Source organism: Orbicella franksi, chromosome 1, assembly GCF_964199315.1.
Source record: "Orbicella franksi chromosome 1, jaOrbFran1.1, whole genome shotgun sequence".
Lineage (NCBI taxonomy): Eukaryota > Metazoa > Cnidaria > Anthozoa > Scleractinia > Merulinidae > Orbicella > Orbicella franksi.
Window position 1 is genome coordinate 32,441,143 of NC_138145.1, and position 22,097 is coordinate 32,463,239.

The 22,097-nt window shown below is 40.2% G+C and overlaps 1 protein-coding gene and 1 long non-coding RNA gene across 2 annotated transcripts in view; one reads left to right on the forward strand and one right to left on the reverse strand.

The window, feature by feature from the left end:
- Window positions 1-17,918, forward strand: part of LOC145479249 (nuclear cap-binding protein subunit 1-like) — a 68,180-nt gene extending 50,262 nt beyond the window's left edge. Inside the window, exons 20-28 of the mRNA XM_081457563.1 lie at window positions 8,372-8,506; window positions 9,382-9,490; window positions 10,123-10,216; window positions 10,734-10,837; window positions 11,053-11,113; window positions 11,214-11,279; window positions 15,286-15,429; window positions 16,466-16,579; window positions 16,952-17,918. Of these exons, the coding sequence (XP_081313689.1) occupies window positions 8,372-8,506; window positions 9,382-9,490; window positions 10,123-10,216; window positions 10,734-10,837; window positions 11,053-11,113; window positions 11,214-11,279; window positions 15,286-15,429; window positions 16,466-16,579; window positions 16,952-17,065 (941 nt within the window). The 3' untranslated portion in view covers window positions 17,066-17,918. The remainder of the gene's footprint in view (window positions 1-8,371; window positions 8,507-9,381; window positions 9,491-10,122; window positions 10,217-10,733; window positions 10,838-11,052; window positions 11,114-11,213; window positions 11,280-15,285; window positions 15,430-16,465; window positions 16,580-16,951) is intronic.
- LOC145479891 (uncharacterized) overlaps window positions 1-22,097 on the reverse strand; it is a 296,755-nt gene that overhangs the window by 44,915 nt on the left and 229,743 nt on the right. The window lies entirely within an intron of this gene.

A 22,097-nucleotide genomic window follows, 5' to 3' on the forward strand; every position in this document is an offset into this window, starting at 1 on the left:
GGTGCCAATCAAGGATTGTCATTTCCTACCCATGTCACGCAACATTTAGCTATAAGGCAAATTAGCTCAAATTCTGACTCAAATATCGCTTAAGTCCAACTTTCTAAATCAAAACTAATTTAACCACAGTTTAGAGTCACCCTTGGCCTAATGAAATCAAGAATAAAATTTTTGGCATCTGTTATTTTGTGGTAACAAAAGCTGTTTAAACAACGTGACAAGAGACTAGTTTTAACAAAGAGACAAGGGCGAAATCTAAAAATATTAGATATTATAGAATCAGTTTGTCAAAGTTATTTCTACGTTAATGTCATGAACAAAGTCTTTGAATATTATTTAGGGCAGTGGAAGCTCAATGAATGCAAAACTCTTTGCAATATCCCTTAACTCTCGCACGTACAAGATGAGGGGAAGGGTGAATGCCATCCCCCAATAAGGTTTTTTCAAAATTTTGAAAAGATGATTTACTCTATGCGGCTGAAACTTTCAGTAGCTGTTCATTCATCCTTCACAAATATTTTGATATGTCAATTGTGTGTCCATCATTTTTGAAGTTTCCATAGCAACCTCTAGTTTGATGTGGGCTTGGCCAAAAATCAACTTTTTTTGACGTAATTCTGTAGTTTTTTTTTCAGTTTTCGTCATCAAATTCCAGAAATTCACCGGTTTGTACATGTAATAAGTATTCTGGCTTGATTTTGTATCAATTTCCGTTATTTGTTGACTTTTTAAGAAAAAAGTAAAATCCAAGATGGCAGATCCAAGATGGCGGTCAAATGACATCATTTTGCAACCGACATATATGGTATCATTTTGTAGACCAAGCTCAGGGCTATCTAATCAATGTAAATTTTTTTCGCTAGCCCAAAACAGAGAGAAAGCCCAAAGGGGTTCCATCCACTTCCCCCTTGTACCACGGTAGGGTTATGAGTTAGCTTGTATGTCCGCGGGTTAAAATATCAGTGCAAAACATGATATTAAAATTCTAAAGCATTGACTAGTTAGATGAGAGTTTTTCTGGGCATATCTTACTTTTTAGATTACCCTTGAAACCCTGCTCGATCATCACGGACGGGTCACATGCTTGATGTTGCAATTGATTATTGTCAACTATTACTTTACAGTCGGCATACAAACTCATCAATCCTGGGAAGTATTATTCGCTGAAATTATTGTTTGCCCTCATATATTGACTCTTGAGCTCACCCAATGAATATCCATTTCATACGAATCAAGTTAAAAAACATCTTTGACTTTTGTTACCTTGCTGCATCAGCGGGCAAGTAAATCTTAATTGATATAAAATAAACATTGTGGATATAACTTTGAAAGCATGGGGAAAAGAACCAGACCTTGGTCAGCAGTAAATAATATCACCAAGTGATAATTAATAATTTGCTGGTATTATTACTATTATTATTATTATTATTATGATTATGATTATTATTAGTTATTCTTATTTATATTTATTGCTGTTATTATTTATTATTAATAGTTTGTTTTTATTATCGTTTATTGAATATTCTTTTATATTATTACCTGTGAAGCAAACATGTTCATTGTTGTAAATATGTCCAGAGAAGTCAGAGAACCCTTTAATTGTAGGTCAGTGCATTTATAATTGCTTTACATAAATCTGTTTAATTGGGAATGAATGACACATGATCTAGTCATTTGATATAGCTTAGACCACTGCACAAGGGATTTTAATCTATATTTATAGATGTGCACACTCCAATGTTAAGAATGGCTTCGATGTTTTGCTCAATTGTAACTTTTTTTGAAAGAAAAGCGTGACAATACATACCGGATGTCATCTTTGTTCTCATCTCATCCTCTCACTTCCCAGCTAAGCTAAGTGTATATACACAATAAACTTGACTTACTTACTGACTCACTCACTCACTCACTCACTCACTCACTCACTCACTCACTCACCCACCCACCCACCCACCCACCCACCCAGTGATCCGCAGGTTGGAAAGGATGTCTGTGACAGATGAATTGCCACAGTGAAGAGCCATGTGTGTTGCAGCATAAATGAAGGTGACGACATCAAAAGTGCCAGTGATATCCTATGGCGGGTTAAAGGATGCCAGGCATATCAATAATATTCTTAAGACTCAAGAGTCTGGGATCCTGTCTCTAAATTTGTTTTAGGTTTGAGAGTGTAGAAGGCTTATGATGTGGGCCCTGGTAAATGTTTCACACTTGTACAATGAGGAATGGATTTGAAAGACCTCAAGGGCCTACAGACTTATGCGTAGAGCAGCCATTAAATGTACTGTGCACAAGAGAGACTGCTACTTCTAGATCCAGGACTTTGACAAGTGTCGGCTCCAACAGCCTCAGTCTAGGCCTACTTAATAGAAGGGGATTATTATAAAACTCAACAAAGTTCTTTGTTGTATGTTTTTGTTCTCTTTTTTGGCGTTGAACTTGCACAAAACACAATTGTTGTATACTACTAACTGAGGAACTAACCAATAGAAACATTTTGGTTACGTAATTCATGCATAGTGTATGAGCACAAAAAAGATTGTGCATGGTCATGGACCATCCAACACAAATCTTGACATCTTTGTTTGCTCCTTTGATGTTTGCCGGGCTTCATAGCCATTCCCCTCAATTAACTATAGTCTAGGACCTTGCAATCTATTGAAGACGAGTCCCAAGTTGTCAAAGCTACGAGAGTGTATTCCTCCTACCCTGAGGAGGGATTCACAAAAACATACCAGTATTTTGCAGTATGCAGAAACACATTGATCAGCGGGTAAACACCTAATGAGGTTAGAGAAAGAAACGGCATAGACAGTGTCAAAATAAAATGGGTTGAAATCCCAAACGTCCTTTAGTGATCATGATCCACATGAGAAATCTCAAAGGGATGGGTCTGACGAGCCTGCTCTTCTGAGAAAGTGAAAAGAACATTCCTGGAAGGTGAGGACACAGGACGAAAATGTAGTGGATGAGTGCAGTAAGATGAGACTCTGCAAGACAGCAGTGGCAGGAAAATGTCCAGCAAAGAAGATTAGCTTGCTGCAGACCAAATAGCCCAGTACTTCTGCAGGTTGTCTGTGATGTACAGAAGTGGCCAACTCACCATACACCAGGATGATCTGAGTCCTTCTCAAGATTAAGCAGAAGAGATCTTGACCAGGCTTGCAGTAGGAAAACAGCACTACTTTCCAGCTACTTTACCATCCACCATGTAGAATATGTAACACAGTCTTGTGACCAGAAAAAAAAACAAATTACTTATTTCACAGCGCTATGGAGCTACGGATGTACGCTGGAGGTTACTGAGCAGAAAAGAAAACGATAGCTGAGAGCCACTCAAGGTTCTTGAGTGCCTAGAAAAATTCAAAAAGTTCAACCAGGGCTAAACCTTGCTAAACCTAAGGTACTGGTGCCGTGTATGTTGTTATGTGTGCTTGCTTGGACCCTAGGAATTTTAAGATAATTTTAGCTGCTAGATCTTCTCGAGGCTCAATTTTTTCTCAGAATTGCAATTCTTTTTCACACATCTTCTTACTCGCAGATATGCGATTATTTATAATATTTTGTGCTAACATCTTTGAGGTATAAAATTTATCTGTGGCTAATTCAGTATAGGAACTTTTCAGAAGAAAAACGCTAGCTGAAGCTCAGTCGTACAGTTCAAGTATTATATATGTGTTTACCAAGATTTACTTGCATGCCTGATGCAGCAAAATCAATATCTCAAGGGTTTTTTGAACTCAGAATTGGGGCAAACAATAGTTTCAGCAGAGAATACTTCTCAGGATTGATGAGTTTGTATGCCGAATGTAAAGTAAGAGTTGACAATAATCAATTGCAAGATCAAGTATTAATAACCTGTAATGATTGAGCAGGGTATCAAGAGTAATCTAAAAAGCAAGATAGGCCGAGAAAAATTCTCATCTAACTAGTCAATGTTTTAGAATTTAAACATCATGGCCGTTCATTCCCATATTTAGATTGTACGAATAGAATTTAGGTGTTTTGCACTGTTATTTAACCCGCGGACGTACAAGCTAACTCTTACCCCCACCGTGGTACAAGGGGGAAGTGAATTGAATCCCCTTGGGTTTTCATTCTGTTAAGGCACAGCGAAACAAACTTACATTGATTAGATAGCCCTGAACTTGGTCTACAAAATGATATCATAATCACTGGTTGTGACATCATATGATGTCAAATGACGTCATTTGAACCGCCAACTTGGATCCGCCATCTTGGATTTTACTTTTTTCTTAAAAGTCGAGAAGTAACAGAAATTGATACAAAATCAAGTCAGAATACTTATGAAATGTACAAATTGGTGAAGTTCTGGAATTTGATGAAGAAAACTGAAAAAAACTACAGAATTATGTCAAAGAAAGTTGATTTTTGGTCAAACCCACATCAAACTAGCGGTTGCTATGGAAACGTCTTGAGCTTCCACTGCCCTAAATAATATTCAAAGACTTTGTTAACGGCATTAACGTAGAAATAACTTTGACAAACTGATTCTATAATATCTAATATTTTTAGATTTCGCCCTTGTCTCTTTGTTAAAACTAGTCTCTTGTCACGTTGTTTAAACAGCTTTTGTTACCAAAAAATAACAGATGCCAAAAATTTTATTCTTGATTTCATTAGGCGAAGGGTGACTCTAACTCCTAAGGGAAAAATCCCAAAGCCGGCCCACTTTGTCTTTTAGAGTTGTTGGGTAGTACCTTCAATCTGGCAAAGTTTCATCCAAAAAGGAGAGATGGCATGTAACACCCCTATTATAGATTTAAGTGGTTTTATTGTTAACGATAAAGGTGGCAAAAGAACGTGCTGTTCCTTGACAATTTGATAATTAAATTAGTTCTTGTTTAGTGGTCAAAAGAAAATTTGCGTGTTAAATAAAGCAAATCGTTCCTCTTCCATTTCTTCATCCAACATTCAACTTTCCATTTATATCCAGCTGTGAAATAAATACAAGCACATCTTCCATGTGTTTTCAAGAAAACAAGATTATCAGGTTACATACCTTTGCGAGGAAAACAAAAGTGTCAAGTTACAAACGTTTGCGTGAAGAGTAAAATTGTCACGTTCGCAACTTAAATGTATTATTTAATTTGAAATGAGCAAAAATCAACGTAAAACACTACAGTAAAATTCAAGAACTGTCTTGTCAAATGGTAATTAATTGTAAGTTATCCTTGGACTGTAAATGAAAACACACATCAAACATACACACTGCTAAGATTATGTCTCATCAAAATCCCTAGCTGACTAGCAAGGTCAATACAAACCAGGAGTGAATGGTAGGGGTTATATAGGAACTGTGTTATGAGTACTCCATCAGAGCTATACATTACACTCTGCACTATCTGCGATTGTCTCACTAGTTAATATCTCCTTGTCCTGTAACAACAGCACACCAAGTTTCATTGGAACTCTATGGCGGGTTCTTTTACTAGGGAATCACCTTAAGGCACTCAGGCGCTATAGCAATAAGGTGTAAACTTTAATGTTTGTTTAATTAATTAATTTCAATTAATTAAGTAGTCTAGAGGCAAGGAAGTGGTTGGGTGGGAAAGGTACATGTGTACGCTACGTAAAACATGTTCCATCTACGTCAGTTGGGTGTGAACATCGCAAAGCTATATATTTGTTTCAGGTAACCCCTTGCTCTCCTTGTGGTACCATTCTCTTTAGAACAAAACCAATTTGTTCTAAACGCATGCGTAGATTTGTTAGCGTTCGTGGCTTCTATATTAGGTGAAGGATACATTGCATACGGAATCACACACAAAATGTTGAGTGGTTTTCGTTATGGTAGAACTCAACATGTAAGACGCATGCGTTCTAGCATCGTTAGTGTTATACACTATGTTTCTACGCGGTATTTTATATCTCATGTCATGTGACCGAGGACGGCAGTTATTTTTCAGGTAGTGCCACTTGTCCCTTTTTGTTGCAAAAGTGAAACGTTACTGTGGCGGTGTAGCTTTTAGAATTACACACAGGCTGGTTCAACAAATATCATCTACTGTTTTCAATCTACAATAGTGTGTTTGTCAGGGTGCAAATGTATTGCTTCTCCCTAGCGGCTTGCTTATTTCTTGCCTTAATTGGGTCTGTAAGAGAGACCAAAAAGTTCCCAAGTTGGTGGCTTTAATACTCTGCAAATTGTAAATTTGTGACAAAAGAAACCAGAAAAGGGCTCAAATATTGCTGCAGACTCCGTGACACCTAATGAAAGCGCAAATTAGCTTAATCAGTCTTTGAGGAGACTTGTTCATATCGGTCAAGTAGCTCAGTTTACCTTCAATACTTTTCGTTGAAACGCATCTCAGCCATCAATATTGTTGTGTATTAATTTTGAATTGTTTAATTGTTAACAACGAAGGTGGCAACAGAAAAAGAAAGTGGTATTTCGTGACCATCTGATAATTAAATTAGTTCTTGTTCATCGGTGATAAGAACATTTGCGTTTTTAGTAAACATCGTTTTTCTTCCGTTTATTCATCACTACATCAGATATTTAACTTTCTTTCATTTACCTCCAAAAAACAAGCACATCTTCCGTGTGTTTTTTCCGTGTGGTTTCATATTACATACCTTTGTGCGGAAAACAACGGGACACTTGATCAAACATATTTTAAATGTTAATAATGTAAATTCTTAATATTCAATTTTAAACTTTGTAAATTTTTAAATCTTTAATACTGTAGTTAATTTTAGACTCCTTTCCCATTTTGTTTATTCATTTTAATTGACGTATTTTTATCTTTTTTATTCCTTTTGTAACTGAAAAGCCCCTTTGGGGAGTTGCAAATAAAGTATGTATGTATGTATTATGTATGTATGTATCAAGTTACAAAGTTGGCGTGAAGACCTAAGTTGTCACGTTTGCTGCTTCAACGTATTATTGAATTCAAAAGGGACGAAAATCAGCGTAAAACACCAATAGTAATTGTACGTAAATTTTGGACCTTGAATGAAAGTACAACCTTGAAACATACACAATGCTAAGGGCAAAAGCCGTAGCAGACTACTAAGGTAGATATAAACCAGAAGTGAACCGAGCAGGGGTGAGTACTTATGGGACTACTGTGCCAGAGCTATCAATTGCACTCTGCACTATTTGCGATTGTCTCACTAGTTTGTATGTGAGCCCATGTGCCAAAAATAGTGTAGTGAGTCACTACTGCATGAAATATTCAGTCAGAGTGGCAGGATTAAGAAACCCTAATAGGCACTAACCTCACACACATCCACATTCATTTGTAAATTTACAGAGTCTGTTACCAGAACCATATTATTGATGACCACAATCCACATCAATGACATCACCATGGGTTTCTCTTTCATTCCCATTTGTTAATGAGGGCAGGGGATGGTAGAAAACAAGGCTGACAAATAACTCTATTGTTCCATCATTCCATTCTGTATGCAGAACCTGAGAATGAGTCAAAAGACCCAGGTGTTAATCCCACACACTGCCAACACAGAATCACTTATGTTAGAAATAACTTGCACACAATAACCATCATAAAGATGTCCAAGTGGATAAATTCATAGAGGAACAACAATCTTCATTATTTTTATCATGCAGACAACATTTACATACATTTGTAAATGTTGACGTCACAATGCATACTTATGCAGGTTCTTAATGTCAGTCTTAAATTCAGGTATCCTCTGTGTGATGGATATCTGAACATTGCAATTCCTTTAAATTTCATTCTTGTGTGAAAAGGCATTGGATAATCGCGAGACTTGTGGGGACGAAATGATTTGTATGCAAGTCAGATATTAAGCTACGTGTATATCACCAACATATGGTCACAGGGCTCTCAGGGATCTCAGTGCTGGCAGGGCTCACTGGGCTCACAGGGCTCACTGGGCTCACTGGGCTCACTGGGCTCACAGGGCTCTTTGGGCTCACTGGACTCACAGGGCTCTCAGGGCTCACAGGGCTCACTGGGCTCTCAGGCTCACTGGGCTCTCAGGGCTCACTGGGCTTACTGGGCTCTCTGGACTCACTGGGCTCTCTGGACTCACAGGGCTCTCAGGGCTCACTGGGCTCACAGGGCTCACTGGGTTCACAGGGCTTACAGGACTCACTGGGTTCACAGGGCTCTCAGGGCTCACAGGGCTTACTGGGCTCTCAGAGCTCTGAGGGTTCATCCACCCAGTGATCTCACAATCAGTGCATGAGCATATATCTGGGATTGACTGATGAAAGTCATATGTTATCAGAAATTTGGATATTCTGAATATCATGATGACCCACATTTCATGGTGGTATGTCCTTCAGAAACAACAAATCATGACTGAAAGTGCAACTGTCATGATTTCATATGTATTGCTTCTAATTTTCTCTTAGGAGAGTTACCAGGAGCAGATGTGGCCAAAAACCTACTAGAAGCCATCAGAGCTAAGAAAGATGTAGATCAACTTCAGACCATTTTAAACAACATACCAGCAAATGCAACTGGTCACGAGGACTTAAATACCGATGGTATGGGTGAAAGGTTTTGTTCTCTTCATTTGCTTATAGCGGGGGTCTGGCAAAGAGGGCTTAATCAAAAAGTCAGCTTTACTGTAGGCCTTGGAATGTGAGTGTCTTTGTTTCTATGCTAATTTGATTTACAGACAGACAGAAAAGACGAATCACTGTTCACAAACTGTACACGAGTGTTACAGCCAATACAATTGTGTCTAAACTGTCCAATAAGCCTGCGAAGCAGACGTTTCCTTTCCTTTTCCAGGCGGAGAGATCGAACAAACGAGCGAGCGAGCGAGCAAGCGAGCGAAGGAGTACACCTGGGGTGAGAAGCTCGCCTCACCCCCTCCCCCTGCTCCTTATTTTTTGCACTCGCAAGCAGTTTTGTTCCCTTTGCGCACATTTTTGGAAACGCCTGCTACGCAGGCTACTGTCCAATCAATTTTAACATTCCAGAGTCATAACACCATTGAATGGCAAACACTTTTCATTTGACTCTGATGATGACTTTGTTCAGGTTGTCTAATTGACAGTCGTCATCAACAGTTCCTCTCCTGGACAATCACGCTACATAAACTACTTATAATCAAGGGTTCAAACCATTTCCAATTCTTGATGCAAGAGCTTCAAAGACTTAAATTCTCAGCTCTAAGCAAAAATGTGTTATTCAGGTGTTCCATGATGAAGGATTGCAGAAACCACAACCACCAGTTCTGATCTGGATTAGCCTCATTATAGCACATTGCCCAGACTCGTGGATACGTCAAATCTGCATGTAAACCTACAAAAAAGCCAAAAAAGTTATCACCTCTAATTTGTTAGGTGTTCAGTTCTGTAATTGTGTTGTAATGAAGGATGAGTTATGAAATCTGCTTTCCCTGTCTGTTTAGTGCCAGTGATCGACCACACTTTCCCGCAATTAAGATTGGAGGTCTTGCTTCATGTTGTGCTCAAACTTGGTTCCAAATCGTTCAGTCATACTTTCAGTGCTCTGACAAGGTACGTGACAATAGTTTCTGTATTACTGACGATACCTTGTATTACATTAGTCTGGGACTCAAGGATGTCCTGTGACGTAATATTTGAAGAATAGTGAAATTATGTTTGGGGCTGCCAGGGGAATGAGATTTATGTACTCGTTTGCTCGACGGGTCTCCAATCACAGGAGTCTTAACGCAGCTCTTACGTTTTGCAGATCAGGTAGTACGCTTTACAGCATAAAGCACAGAGTTTTCGCATTGGTGCTGTTAGCCTAGGGTTGTTCTGACTCAAATTCGTCGTTAAGGCCGCTGGAAGTCGAATGCCTTTCTTCGTTACATTAAAACACAATTAGTTTAATTTTCCATGTCATTTGGTGTGAGAGATTGGGTCATTGAGACCCCTCTCTAATCGGTGCTACTGATCATTTAATTAGGAAGGCAATCATAAAACGCCAGATACAAAAGGACTCCAACTGCAGCAATCCTGTTCATTCACAACTTGACTCACAGGAGCCTGTGATCTAAAATGTCCTTCACAGATTACCTGTCCAGCCCTAATATCACAAGTTGATATTTAAGATATAAGTTAGAACTTGTTTCAGGAATGTAATTTTTCATCTTTGAGACTAATGCGTCAACGTCAATTTTCAGGTTCCACAAACTTCTTAAAAATGTCGTTGTGAATGAAGAAAGTCAGATACATTGTCTGAAGATTGTGAATGAGTTTTGGTCCACAAATCCTCAGGTTTGTAATTTGTCAAGGTTGTAACAACACATTATTTAAGAACCTTAAAAGTTGTCTTGTTTGTAATTTCAAAACTGCAGTTGTACACTTTGAGTCATGAAAATCGGAAAATTTTGAAAAATCATGGCATTTGTGCACAACTTTAAACAATCTTCCTTGAAGTGCATTGAACGTAAGGTGGTGTGGTATTTTGAGGCAGAAAGGAAGATTTGAACACTGCTTCTCTATCATTCTTTTTCAGTTGTAGTGGAGGGCTGTGCCGTATTAGTTGAAAAACACCAATAAATCCATATCCATATCCAATTAATCCATATCCTTAGTGTATAATACGAAAACATGGTGTGTGCTGCGGTGCTTGAGTCGTAAGTTGGGTAGTTTATTTTAGTACTGTAAGTAGCATTCATATTGTAAGAATTGTTGCTGTTGTTAGTACTGTTAGTATTGTAAGTAAGGTTAGTATTGTAAATAAATGTACAAAGTAAAGTTGGATAGTCGGGGTTGTGCTTTGTGTCGACAGATGATGGTGGTGTTGGTAGATAAACTGGTACGCATGCAACTCACTGATTGCTCAGCAGTAATCAACTGGCTTTTTTCCAAGGACATGAAGGATAACTTCACAAAGTATGTTGACATTGTTAACTGTACTGATAAGAATCATCAGTACCAACACAGTAAACTACTATGTAGGAGCTGTCTACCTCTCTTTTGGAAATTTTCTGCGAAGAATTTTCTGGTATAGAACAATCATAGTGAAAAAGGAGCGAATTGTGGCTATGTAACTTAACCTGCTTCTTCATTTCTCTTCTCATTATTTCTCGCTCGGTCTTTCTTGTTAGGTTATATGCGTGGGAAATAATGACAGGCACTTTAAAGAAAATGAGTAAACATACCAATAAGGTACGTACAATAGTAATAGAATGTATATTAAAATCTCTTGATTTTAGCGCAAACCAAAGTTGAAGTTTGGATGTCGTAATGTATTTTTTCTTATGAACAGGTGCTGGGTGAAGTACAAGAAGCCAAAGAAAAGCTGACAAAATTGGAGGAAAAAGCTAAAAAACAGGTCAGTGCCGTTGTCACACCGGACAAAGAACTGCCGAAAAACAGATATTAAATTTTATCACACAAAATAAACAACAACCGTGTTGACGTATTGCACATTCTTGTAGGATGATACTTGGGAGCCTGGGTTGTCATGGGATTTTCAGTTCTTGACTCTTGTGATAAATTGGCAGGTTACAGGTGTCTTTGGAACCTAGGCTCGCGCGTTGTTAGGGCTTTGCAGGAAGTTGTGAAAAATGCTGCTCCAGGTCTTTCCATCCGCTTAATCTCCGTCCGCCGTTAGTGATCTCCTTGTGGTGTCAAGTGTAAGGCAGTCTTGGTGATCAAGGCTTCTTTGGTGGGTGACATGGCCAATCCAGCAGCGCCTTCTCATTAGGATTGTAGCCATTGATTTAGTTCTACGCCGTTCGAGCAGGTCTTTGTTTGAGATGGCGTGCGCCAAAAATGTGCAGAATCCAGCGAAGGCTCTTAGTGTGAAATGTGGATAGCTTTGTTAAATCCCTCCCAGCCAATCGTCAGCATTCCAAACCGTACAGTAGAGTTGGGACGACACAGATGTGGTATATTTTCTGCTTGTTGCAGGTACTGTAAGCGGAAGAGCGCCACACCTTATTTGTCATGTTGAGAGAGCTGGTTTTGTTGAGGTGGCTCTGGATGTCCAGGTCTGCTTCCCCATCTTTGCTGATGATGCTGTTTAGGTAGGTGAATTTGTCCATGTTGGGGAGGTCTTCGTTTTCAACGTGAACTGGGCATCTGTTAGAAGTGTTCAGTGCCATAACGTCAGTCTTCTTACCGCTGATGATTGGGCCCACTTGCTTTGCAAAGACATTGAATCGCCGGGTCTTCTCTTGTATGTGCGAGTTAGCCTGCGATCGTAACGCTAAATCGTCAGGGTAATCCAGGTCTTCTAAGAGAAAGGGGTCCATCTGATTCCCCGCATCTGGTCCTCTGTGGTGCGCCGCATGAGCCAGTCTATAATGAGATTGTAGAGCATTGTGGAACACATCCCTGCCTGGCACCAGTCTTGACTTTGAACAGGATGTCACCATCAACAGCACAACAGGCAAAGTTGCGGTAAAAGCTGGTGATCTCGACGAGGCGAGACATTGTGGCGGTGCAAGGAAACGTTTATATACGAGCCACGTGGCCCAGGCTTGCACTTATCTCCAATTTCTATAGCACGAAGTGACTAGGAGTATTTCTACCCTCCCCGCCCCCCGGATGGGATGCTAGAAAAATCGCAGGGTCTCCCCCAGCATTAAATTCACCGTTACCTATTTGTAGACCTGGGTGGAGAGAGACACTGTGAGAGTAAAGTGTCTTGCCCAAGAACACAACATAATGTGCCCGGCCAGGACTTGAACCCGGACCGCTCGATCCCGAGGCAAGTGCACTCATCGTGAGGTCACCACACCAGTGTACAGGAATAGATCATAGAGTAACGCGGCGCTAGTTGTTACGTACCGACAGAGCTCCTTTCTTTCTGTATCCTGATGATAATGCCTTGATTCCAGTCATCAGGTATTTACTTTCTGTTCCGTATGGTGTTGAAATGTGGCTGCAGAATGCTTGCGGTGGTCACAGCGTCAGCCTTGAACAGTCCAGCATCGAGGTAGTCTATGCCGGGTGACTTGTGATTCTTCAGGGACTTGATAGCAGCAATGATCTCTGCGAACTTTGGTGGTCCGGTTTGAATGTTTAGGTCCTCTGGTATCTCGGGCTCCTCTTCTGGCACTGATCTGTTGAGGACTTTCTTGAAATGTTCAACCCATCGTGCCTCCTGGTCTTTCACGGAGGTGGGGATGTGCCCCTGCTTGTCTTGTATGGGGACATTCCTACTACCACCATATTTCCCACAGACCAGTAGTAGTGATTTTATAGACGTTCCTCTGCTCTCCCTTTCGCTCTGCTTTCTGAGCTTGTTTTGCCAGCTCTTAAACATAAGCCCTCTTGTCAGTTCGGATCTTTCTCTTGACGCACCTGTTCACTTCTGAGTACTCTGCCCTGTACTTCTCTTGTAGTCTGACTGACCAGCTGTAATTTATCTTCTTCCGCTGGCACCTCTCCTCGATGTCTTGCCATGTGGCTGGTGTTATCCACTCTTTCCTCATTCTTGCCTTCTGCATCCCCAAACAGTTCTTCCTCAATTGTTTCCTCTCTCGATTGACAGGATCTCTTCCTCATCTTCTGGTTCATCTGGGTGGCTTAAGGCTTGGAACCTGTTCCTCAACTGCAGGACATAAGGTGCTCTTAGTCATGGGGTCCTGTAGTCTGCTGATGTCGTATCGAGTTTTGATGTGTGATTCTTGGGCCCTGCTTCTCTGAATTTCCGTCTCACGCATGCTTTCACAAGGTGATGATCAGTACACACATCAGCTCCTCTGAAGCTTCTCTGAAGCTTCTCTTTGTCCATTTCTATCATTAATGAAATGTTTTAATAAGTAATAACATAATTCACTGGTGCGTTATGATCGCCTTGGAATCGGCTCAACTCCTTGCTTTGAAACTGGCGTTCAAACACCTTGTGTACTGTTACTGTCTAAATTCGTGTGAGGCGTTCAACCCTTGAAAGATAGCAATAAGGCGATACTAGCAAATGTCGTATACCGTTAGTAAGGTAACCTCTAGGATCAGCCCATAACAGTTTTTTCTCTTGGTAGTCTCTTGGTAGTGAGGTATTGCTTTGTTTTGTTTTTTGTTTTTTTTCTCAGAACATTTTTTTTTAAATTTTATTTTATTTTATTGATAAAAAAACATATTACAATATTGCAACAAATTATAAAAGTAGTGCAAAAAAGAGGGTTGTTACAACTGATAATATTCCAGTGAAAAATAGTTGATAATGTATACGGTAGTAAATATTACAAACAATATGTCTCTCTAGCTTTGTAAAAATGTATATAGCTGGGGGAAAGGGCAACATAGTCACGTCAAGTCATTTGTCTATTTCAAGCTGGATAATAAATTTAGATATGAATTCAGAATTATCTCGTTTCTTTTGCATTGCTTTGCAAGCATAGTGGTATTGCTTTGCATATAACAGAAGAAGACGCAAATCCTTTGTTTGGTTATCAGAAAAATTGGTGTTTGGTGTTGGTAAATTGAGAAAGCATTGTAGCGGGGTTAGGTTGACATTGATTTGGTGTAAACTATGGAACCATTTGAGAGACTCGTCACATAATTTCAAGAGAGATTGACAATCAAAGAATGCATGTTCAATAGGGTCATTTTCACCGCACAGAACACATTTGGCACAGTCAGTTATTCCAAATCGATTAAGTTCTTTATTAGTGACTAGTATTCTGTGCAACAACTTGAAATAGAATTGTCTTAACTTATTATCCCGAGTGATTTTATAATTGTTTTGGATACAGTTCACCCAATTGTCAGCAACTTTAGGACAATGTTTCCGCCATGATTTAATAGCAGTAGGTTCTGTTTTGATTTCCTCTACAAAAAGTTTATAAAACTGCTTGCAGAAAGTTTTCTTTAAATTGAGAGTGATATCTTTAGATAGTTGGAAATCGAAGTTTTCGCAAATTGAATTCAGATCCCCAAGCTCCATATGAACTGATGCGTAACTTTTGAGATAAGCGGGAATAGCTGAGGTGATTTGGTAGTACTGCAGAAAGTTAACTTTGATGTTATATTTATCGCTGAATTCTTGTGGTGAAAGATAATTACCTTGATTGCTCAGCAAGTCTTGCGCAAAAAGAACATTACTATCCCGCCACGCCTTCCAAAAGACCGATTTGTTTTCTATGGTTATATCTCTGTTGTTCCACAAAATGAATTCGCGTTTCAAGGGATCTTCGTAATTGCTACGCAGTTCTTGAAAGTGATCAAGGAGTTCTCGATAAAAGAGAGGGATTTTTCTGTCTAATTTCTCGACACTGTAATTACAGTTTAGAAGAAAAAGGAGCCCGCCATGTTTATCGAAGTAGTAAATAGGGATTGCCGTCCAGGTGTCATGGGTGTTATGGGTGTTATTGCTTTGTTGTTTTCAGCCTGGAGAAGCAAATGGTGAATCAAAACCAGACCCATGTCCAGAGGAAGAATTGGATAAAAAGCAGCAACAACTAGAAGAACTTACAGAAAAATTAGAAAATGCTCAGAGAACTCAAAAACAACTCTTCCTTATTGTTTTCCAGGTAAGAAAGCAATCTTGATAAGAATAGGAGGTCCTATTCCATGCACATGGTCCTGTGCACCTTGTCTTCAGACATTTGAAGTCCACAATGTATGTCTGAAATTTGGTCAGTGCCTAACAGCATACATCCAATCAATAAATCTTACCTCAGTCTCCGAGATCAATAACGGCATTTTGTGGTCTCACGGGGTTGAGTCGTTTAGCATGACGTTTACGGTGAACGGCAAAAATTGCCTCTGATTTTGTGTTCTTTTCATCTAATCCTTAAATAAATCACTCAAAAAAAATCTAACGCCACAAATATAGATATTTTCACTCTACTGTACAAACAGCTGGACAGCCGTTTGCCGTAAATGTCAAGCATAACCTCTCTAATAACTTCCAGTCAATCTGGATATACCCTCTAGAATGGATTCTTTTAAAACGGAACTAAACTTTTGAGAGGAGGGAAAGCGGTAGGTCCTGATAATGTTCCAGCAAAAGTGGGAATGTAGTATATTGAGGATATTACACGGTGGCGGGAAGATATGAATGTAATGTTCGAGTGGCAAGAACAATATCTAGATATTGTTTTCCCGCGAGAACATGAAATTCATAGTTTTGAGCCAACGTTTAGTGTTCTTTTTAATATAAGCTTACAGGTAAAAACTACAGAAGCGAATCGAAGGCACAGATGTATCTGAAGTGCAACTCGGCGGCTGGTAGCTTGAATATCTCTCCTTTGGTTTACTTTGAAAAAACTTCTTGCCTGAATAGTTTTAAGCCACATAATGTTTTTTCTTCATTTTTGCATTTTCAGCGTTTTTGTGCTCCTTAGTAAACGATTTTATGTCGGCTTCAGTGAATTTAACTTCCCTAAATAGATATGGAAATATGCCGGGTGTAAATTCGTATGAATTTTACGAGTGGTGTGTTTTTTAGTAAAACACTCGTGTCTATATAATAAAAGTAATCATGCATTTCCAAAAGTGAAATAACTGCGAAGTAATGAAGTATTACCACAGCTTTGTAGTCTTGCTGTTTATTTGTTGTTTCAGCGTTTCATCATGATCCTGACAGAACACATTGTGCGTTCAGAACAACATCAGCTGGATGTCGAAACTCAGTGGTTCAAGTATACAACTGAGAGACTTCGAGAAGCTTTTATCATGGTAAAAAATATCATAGCAACTACTAAATATTTTGTGATCTTGCCGACCATATGGAAACTTGTTTTCCCAAGGATCGCCTGGTAAAAATAGCAATAAATTTGGTTGCTCTCTGCCAATCATAGTGAAGTAAGTCTGTCAGTCATATAATAGAGAACAAAATGTGAAAAAAGAAGGAATGGGAAATACGATAAAGTGGTAATTTAGACGGTATGATATGGAGGAGATTAGTAGACTCGCGTCACTATGCGTCAATACGGGTACGTGAAACATGTTACAGATACTGCTACAGATACCACCGTGACATGTAAAACTATTTAAATAACTTCTCATTGTTTTGCTCTCTAATATTTGTCCTTTTTGATTTAATTTCAGAATCACAACCAAGTTTTTCAGTACTTGAGCTCTCTTGAAACTCTTTTGTTCACATCTGATTTGGATCCACGCATTTTGAACCTTTTCGATCATTTTAAAGCTTTAAGATCATAGGATTGAATTATCGCATTCGAAGTTTTGAGGTTCCAAGGTCAGGGATGTTTGCGCTTTGAACAGATTAGGGTATAAAAAATATGTTGTTAAAGTCATTTTAAGATTATTTAAGAAACCAAGTTTCTCTTATTCTGAGACTATTGTCTCTCCAATCTTCTATTTCATTACAAACAGTCGTGTTGTTGACGCATGCTCTGTTCCTAATAGTTAGTCTTTCTCCAGATCCAATCATGTAGTATATTATGCCAACGTTAATTTTTTTCAAGTGTAGTTATACAACTTAGCCAGACGAGTATCATTTTTTGTGCTGTTCAAGGCCATTTCTGGTGTTGTGTGATTTTTGTAGTTGGGTGTTTAATTTGAGCTGTATATTTCACTTACAATGCTTGTCCAGTTTCGTGCGTGTACTTAGTATCAAATAAATGATTTTCTTAACTAGCCTATTTTACCCCGGAAAATGAAAGTTTCCCTTTTATCGTGATGATCGCAAATGAAAGCCAGATAACTTTTAAGAGAAGTTAGTTTTGTGGAATCTCGAATTTTGCATTGTTTTTCCTTGTAATCTTACTTCTAAACCCATGAATAGATCTCACTTGTAATAGCAATTAGTTGCAACAACCTTATTGACAAGTATCGCTTTATGCGTAATCAGGAATGTGACGCAAGAGAATATGGTGTCTCACTTTTTAACATGCGTCGTTGACGTGTTCTAGCATGTTATCAACTTATGTTTATATTCCACGATCACATTCAATAGTAACATTTAACTAATTGCAATTAGAAATCTTTATATCCAATTTTCATATGTATTGCTTGATTCTTATTGTTGTAGTAAATTTATTGTTGAAATGCACGTCGTGACCGAATCACGTGATCATGTCATCATTTTCTTGCCCATCTTGTCGTTTGTATCAGAATTGTTTCGTGCACTCTAAACTCTAGAGCGTAATAGCTCCAATCACACGCTTATCATGAGATACTGCTCCCATAGACAATCTAAGCCTCAAGTTGTTGCCTTGCGTGCGAAAAATAACTCCCGCTTCGACGTAGAAGTCTGTTTCGTTATTATAAAAGCGATGAGGTTCTAAACAGTGAAAAATGTTCTAACTCGACACGAGAAGAGACACTGAAAAAAAAATCTTTAAAACAGACAAACAATTGACTTTTAATCATGGAAAAAGTCTATAACATGCGTGTCCCAGTGTCTTTACCTGTTTGTGCTATACTGGTTTTAAATTCCTCGCACTCGGTTTCCACACCTTGCTTACCTTGAATCTCGTTTTCAGAGCCCGCGCGTTTTTGGTCAGCGGTGACTAGAAAATCCTTGTTCCAGTTTGACTGTGCGCATGTGTTCAACTTCAATAACGGATCTGAACATTCGTTAGAAGAGTAACCGCTGTAAGTAATGTTGGCCCGGCTTCGATTTACAGAGGAATCGATTTCTTGGTTCAATTTAAAGGGACCGCGGCATCTGGTAACGAGATTGTGTCGACCTCGCTTGGACCTCGCATGGTATCAGTCTACTACAAACTCCCTTTTCATCGGGGATTAAGTCCACAAATTAAAATGTCCACACCAAACTCTGCTGAAAATCTAACTGTTCATTTGATGGCCCCGCGTCCAGACGAGTGGACGCTTTTCTCTTTAATTTGAGACCTACCTGGATCCTATATACTTGCAAAGGGTGTTCTATGTTTTAACAGATCTTTAACAGCACGAGAAGGACATTTGAAAAAGAAACGCTTTAATGCTAAAGAGATCCTAACCGTCGCGTTACATGATACAACTGACTAAGGAGGCATAAATTACGACATACTTATTCATGTTCTTATTCACTCATCCACATTCTTGTACGTGCATTCTTGAACATTTTATACATAAATTAGCACATTATCACACCCTTTTATAACAAAAAAAGAGTCCTTAAACTATAACGGTTCGCGTTGTAACACACTATCACACACTCTCTTCAATAACGGAAACAGTCCTTAAGCTGCAACAGTTCATGGCTTAGGCAATTAGGTCAAAACATAGTCCTCAAGATGTTCTGGGACTCTGCGGACGCGCTGAGACCGTCTTGGCTCAGGTGCTTTCACAGGTGTTGCAGGCGGAGGTACTTCAGTCGGCACTTCAACCGCAGATTGAGAAGGCAACTCATTGGTTTCGGTAACACACTCCACGGGCTCTTGTGGCTGAGGCTCGTTACACTGCTCAGGTTGTGTGTCATTGGTCGTAGCAGCAGATACGTTGGTCTTTCTAAGATGAATTCTGTTCCTGCGAAGAACGCCTTGTGGAAGTTCTACTTCGTAGGATCTTTCACTCGAGCGATTGTTGACAACTCCTTTCTGCCATTCCTTCTTTCCAACCTGCCATGGCTGAATTCTTACAGCATCGCCTTTCTCCAGAGGGTCTAAGTCACGGGCGCCTCTGTTGTAATAACGAGCTTGCTGTTGCTGGCGCAGGCGAAGCTTGGGTTGGGTCTATCTTCATCAACTACAAACGGCTTTAATAAACCAGCAGACATGGGTAGAAGACTTCTTGTCCTTCTATTAAGAAGGCGCTGAGCTGGGCTGATTTGAATTACCGCCGGTGGTGTATTCCTGTAGTCAAGCAGAGCTAGAAACCCATCTGAACCAGCCTTCTTGCACTTCAAGAAAATCTTCTTGGCTTCTTTCACAGCACGTTCTGCTTTGCCACTGGACTGACTGTGACAGGGACTGCTTGTACGGTGATCAAAGTCCTACTCACTTGAGAATTTCAGGAAATCACTATAAGAAAACTGTGGTCCGTTGTCTCTGACTAGCTGTTCCGGTATGTCGTGCCTCGCGAAATGCGCTTTGAGCTTCCTGATTACAGACACCGACGTTGTGCTTCTGAGGTGGTCAAGTTCAAAGAAGTCACTGAAATAATCGGACGTCACCAAGTAGCTCTTTCCCTCTAACTCGAAAAGGTCAGCTGCAACGTACTGCCAGGGCCGACTAGGCGTTTGGTGACTCTTCAGTGTTTCCTTGGTCTGGCTTCGCTCGTACTCTCTACAGGCTTCACAGGTAGATACGTGATTCTTGATATCGCCGTTCATGCCAGGCCAATAAAGACACTCGCGTGCTCTGTTAAGACAACCATTGACTCCCAGGTGTGAGTTGTGAATTCTCCTGAGAAGTTCGCCTCTGGCGGCTTTCGGGACTACTACTTTCTCTCCTTCGAAAATAAGTCCATCCCGAACGGACATTTCGTCTCTCATGTTGAAATACAGAGAGACAACAGGAGGCAGGGCACTCTTGTCATCAGGCCAGCCCTGCTGAATAACGCCCTTTAAGGATTGAAGGGACTCATCCTTCTCTGTCTCACGCTGAATTTGCAACAGTCTTGCTTGAGATATTGGCAGATAGTTCGTCACATTGATAGTTTCAAATTCTGATTCAAATTGTATACGCGATGGAAGATACGCTGTGGAGAGTGTGTCCGCCAGAAACATTCTGTTCCCACGCTCATATCGAATTTCCAGGTCATACTTCTGCAAACGGGTCATCATTCCTTGCAACCTCTTTGGGGCACGATGTAACGACTTCTTGACGATCGATTCTAAAGGCTTGTGGTCAGTGTGGACATTGGGTTTTACACCGAACGTGTAATCATTGAACTTCTCCACTGAGAAAACAATTGCCAACATTTCTTTTTCAATTTGCGCATAACGGGACTCAGTTCCTGTCAAGGCTCTACTGGCGTACGCTATGGGGTGCCCATTTTGCATTAGGATCTGGCTTTAGACCCTCTGTGGTAAGCAGGTGTCCATGGAATGGACCTTCCTTAGCTTTCAACTCCAGCTTCTGACTGTTAAGCTTGATGCGTTTCTGCTGACATCTGCTCATAAACCGTTCTAAAATTGCTGTCATGATCAGTCTCGTTTGTACCATGGATTAGAACATCATCTGCAATGCGTTTAACACCGGGAAGACCATGTAATTCTTGATGGCGATGTTTCTGAAATATTTCACTCGAAACGCTGAGACCAGACGGTAACCGAAGCCAACGATATCGCCCATATGGCGTAGCGAAGGTTGTGAGCATGCTAGATTCTTCATCCAGCTCCAGATACCAAAACGCTGACGCTAAATCGACTTTAGTAAACACACGTGCATCTGTCAGGTCAGGCAACAATTCATCGACAACTGGAATTTGGTAATGTTCCCTCTTAAAAGCAGCATCGAGAGGTTTGGCATCGATGCATTCACGCAGCTCACCAGACTTCTTAACAGCTACCACAATTTGACTGACCCACTCGGAAGTTTTTTTCACGTATTTTGGCGGTTTTGTTGTTCCGTTGTGTTTGTTAAGATGTCTTCTGAGGATGTTGTTGAGCCTTCTTGTTAGAATGATGTGCCTGCGTGTTTGTGTATGGACTGTCAGTTATATGATGTCAAGCAAATGGTTCTCGCTAAGTCTGCTGCTGTGTCGTCTCGTTCGCCGTTTTTGCCTGGTTATGCTGCTTCCTTGCTCTCTCGCCCGTCATGTTCTGTCGCCACTTCCACGTCTGGTCTTGCTGTTACTGATGTTGCTGAGCCTGTTTACGAGCCTGATGTTGCTGAGCCTGTTTACGAGCCTGATGTTGCTGAGCCTGTTTATGAGCCTGATGTGCCTGATGCTGCGATGCCTGTTTATGAGCCTGATTGTTTTCCGCGTCGTCCGTTTTTGTCTCGTCCGCGTTTTGATTTTGCCGACTTGTCTTCGCCTCGTTTTTTGCCTGCTGAGTCCAGTTGTTCTGCTGCCTTTTCGCCCGCTGTTGCCTCTAGTTGTCCTGTAAGTGCTGCTGCTACTCGTGTCTGGTCTGGTCCTGTTCCACCCAGTCGTCCCGTCGCTTCTGTTCCATATGGTAGCTCTGTTAGTTCCATTGCTGCTTCGCCTGCTGTTACATTTGTGAGTTCTCCTGCCTCTCGTGTTTGTTCCGTCGCTACTTCGCCTGCTTTAAGTTCTGCTCCTCGTGTTTGGTCTGGTCCTGTTAGTTCCGTTGCTGCTTCGCCTGTTGTAACTTCTG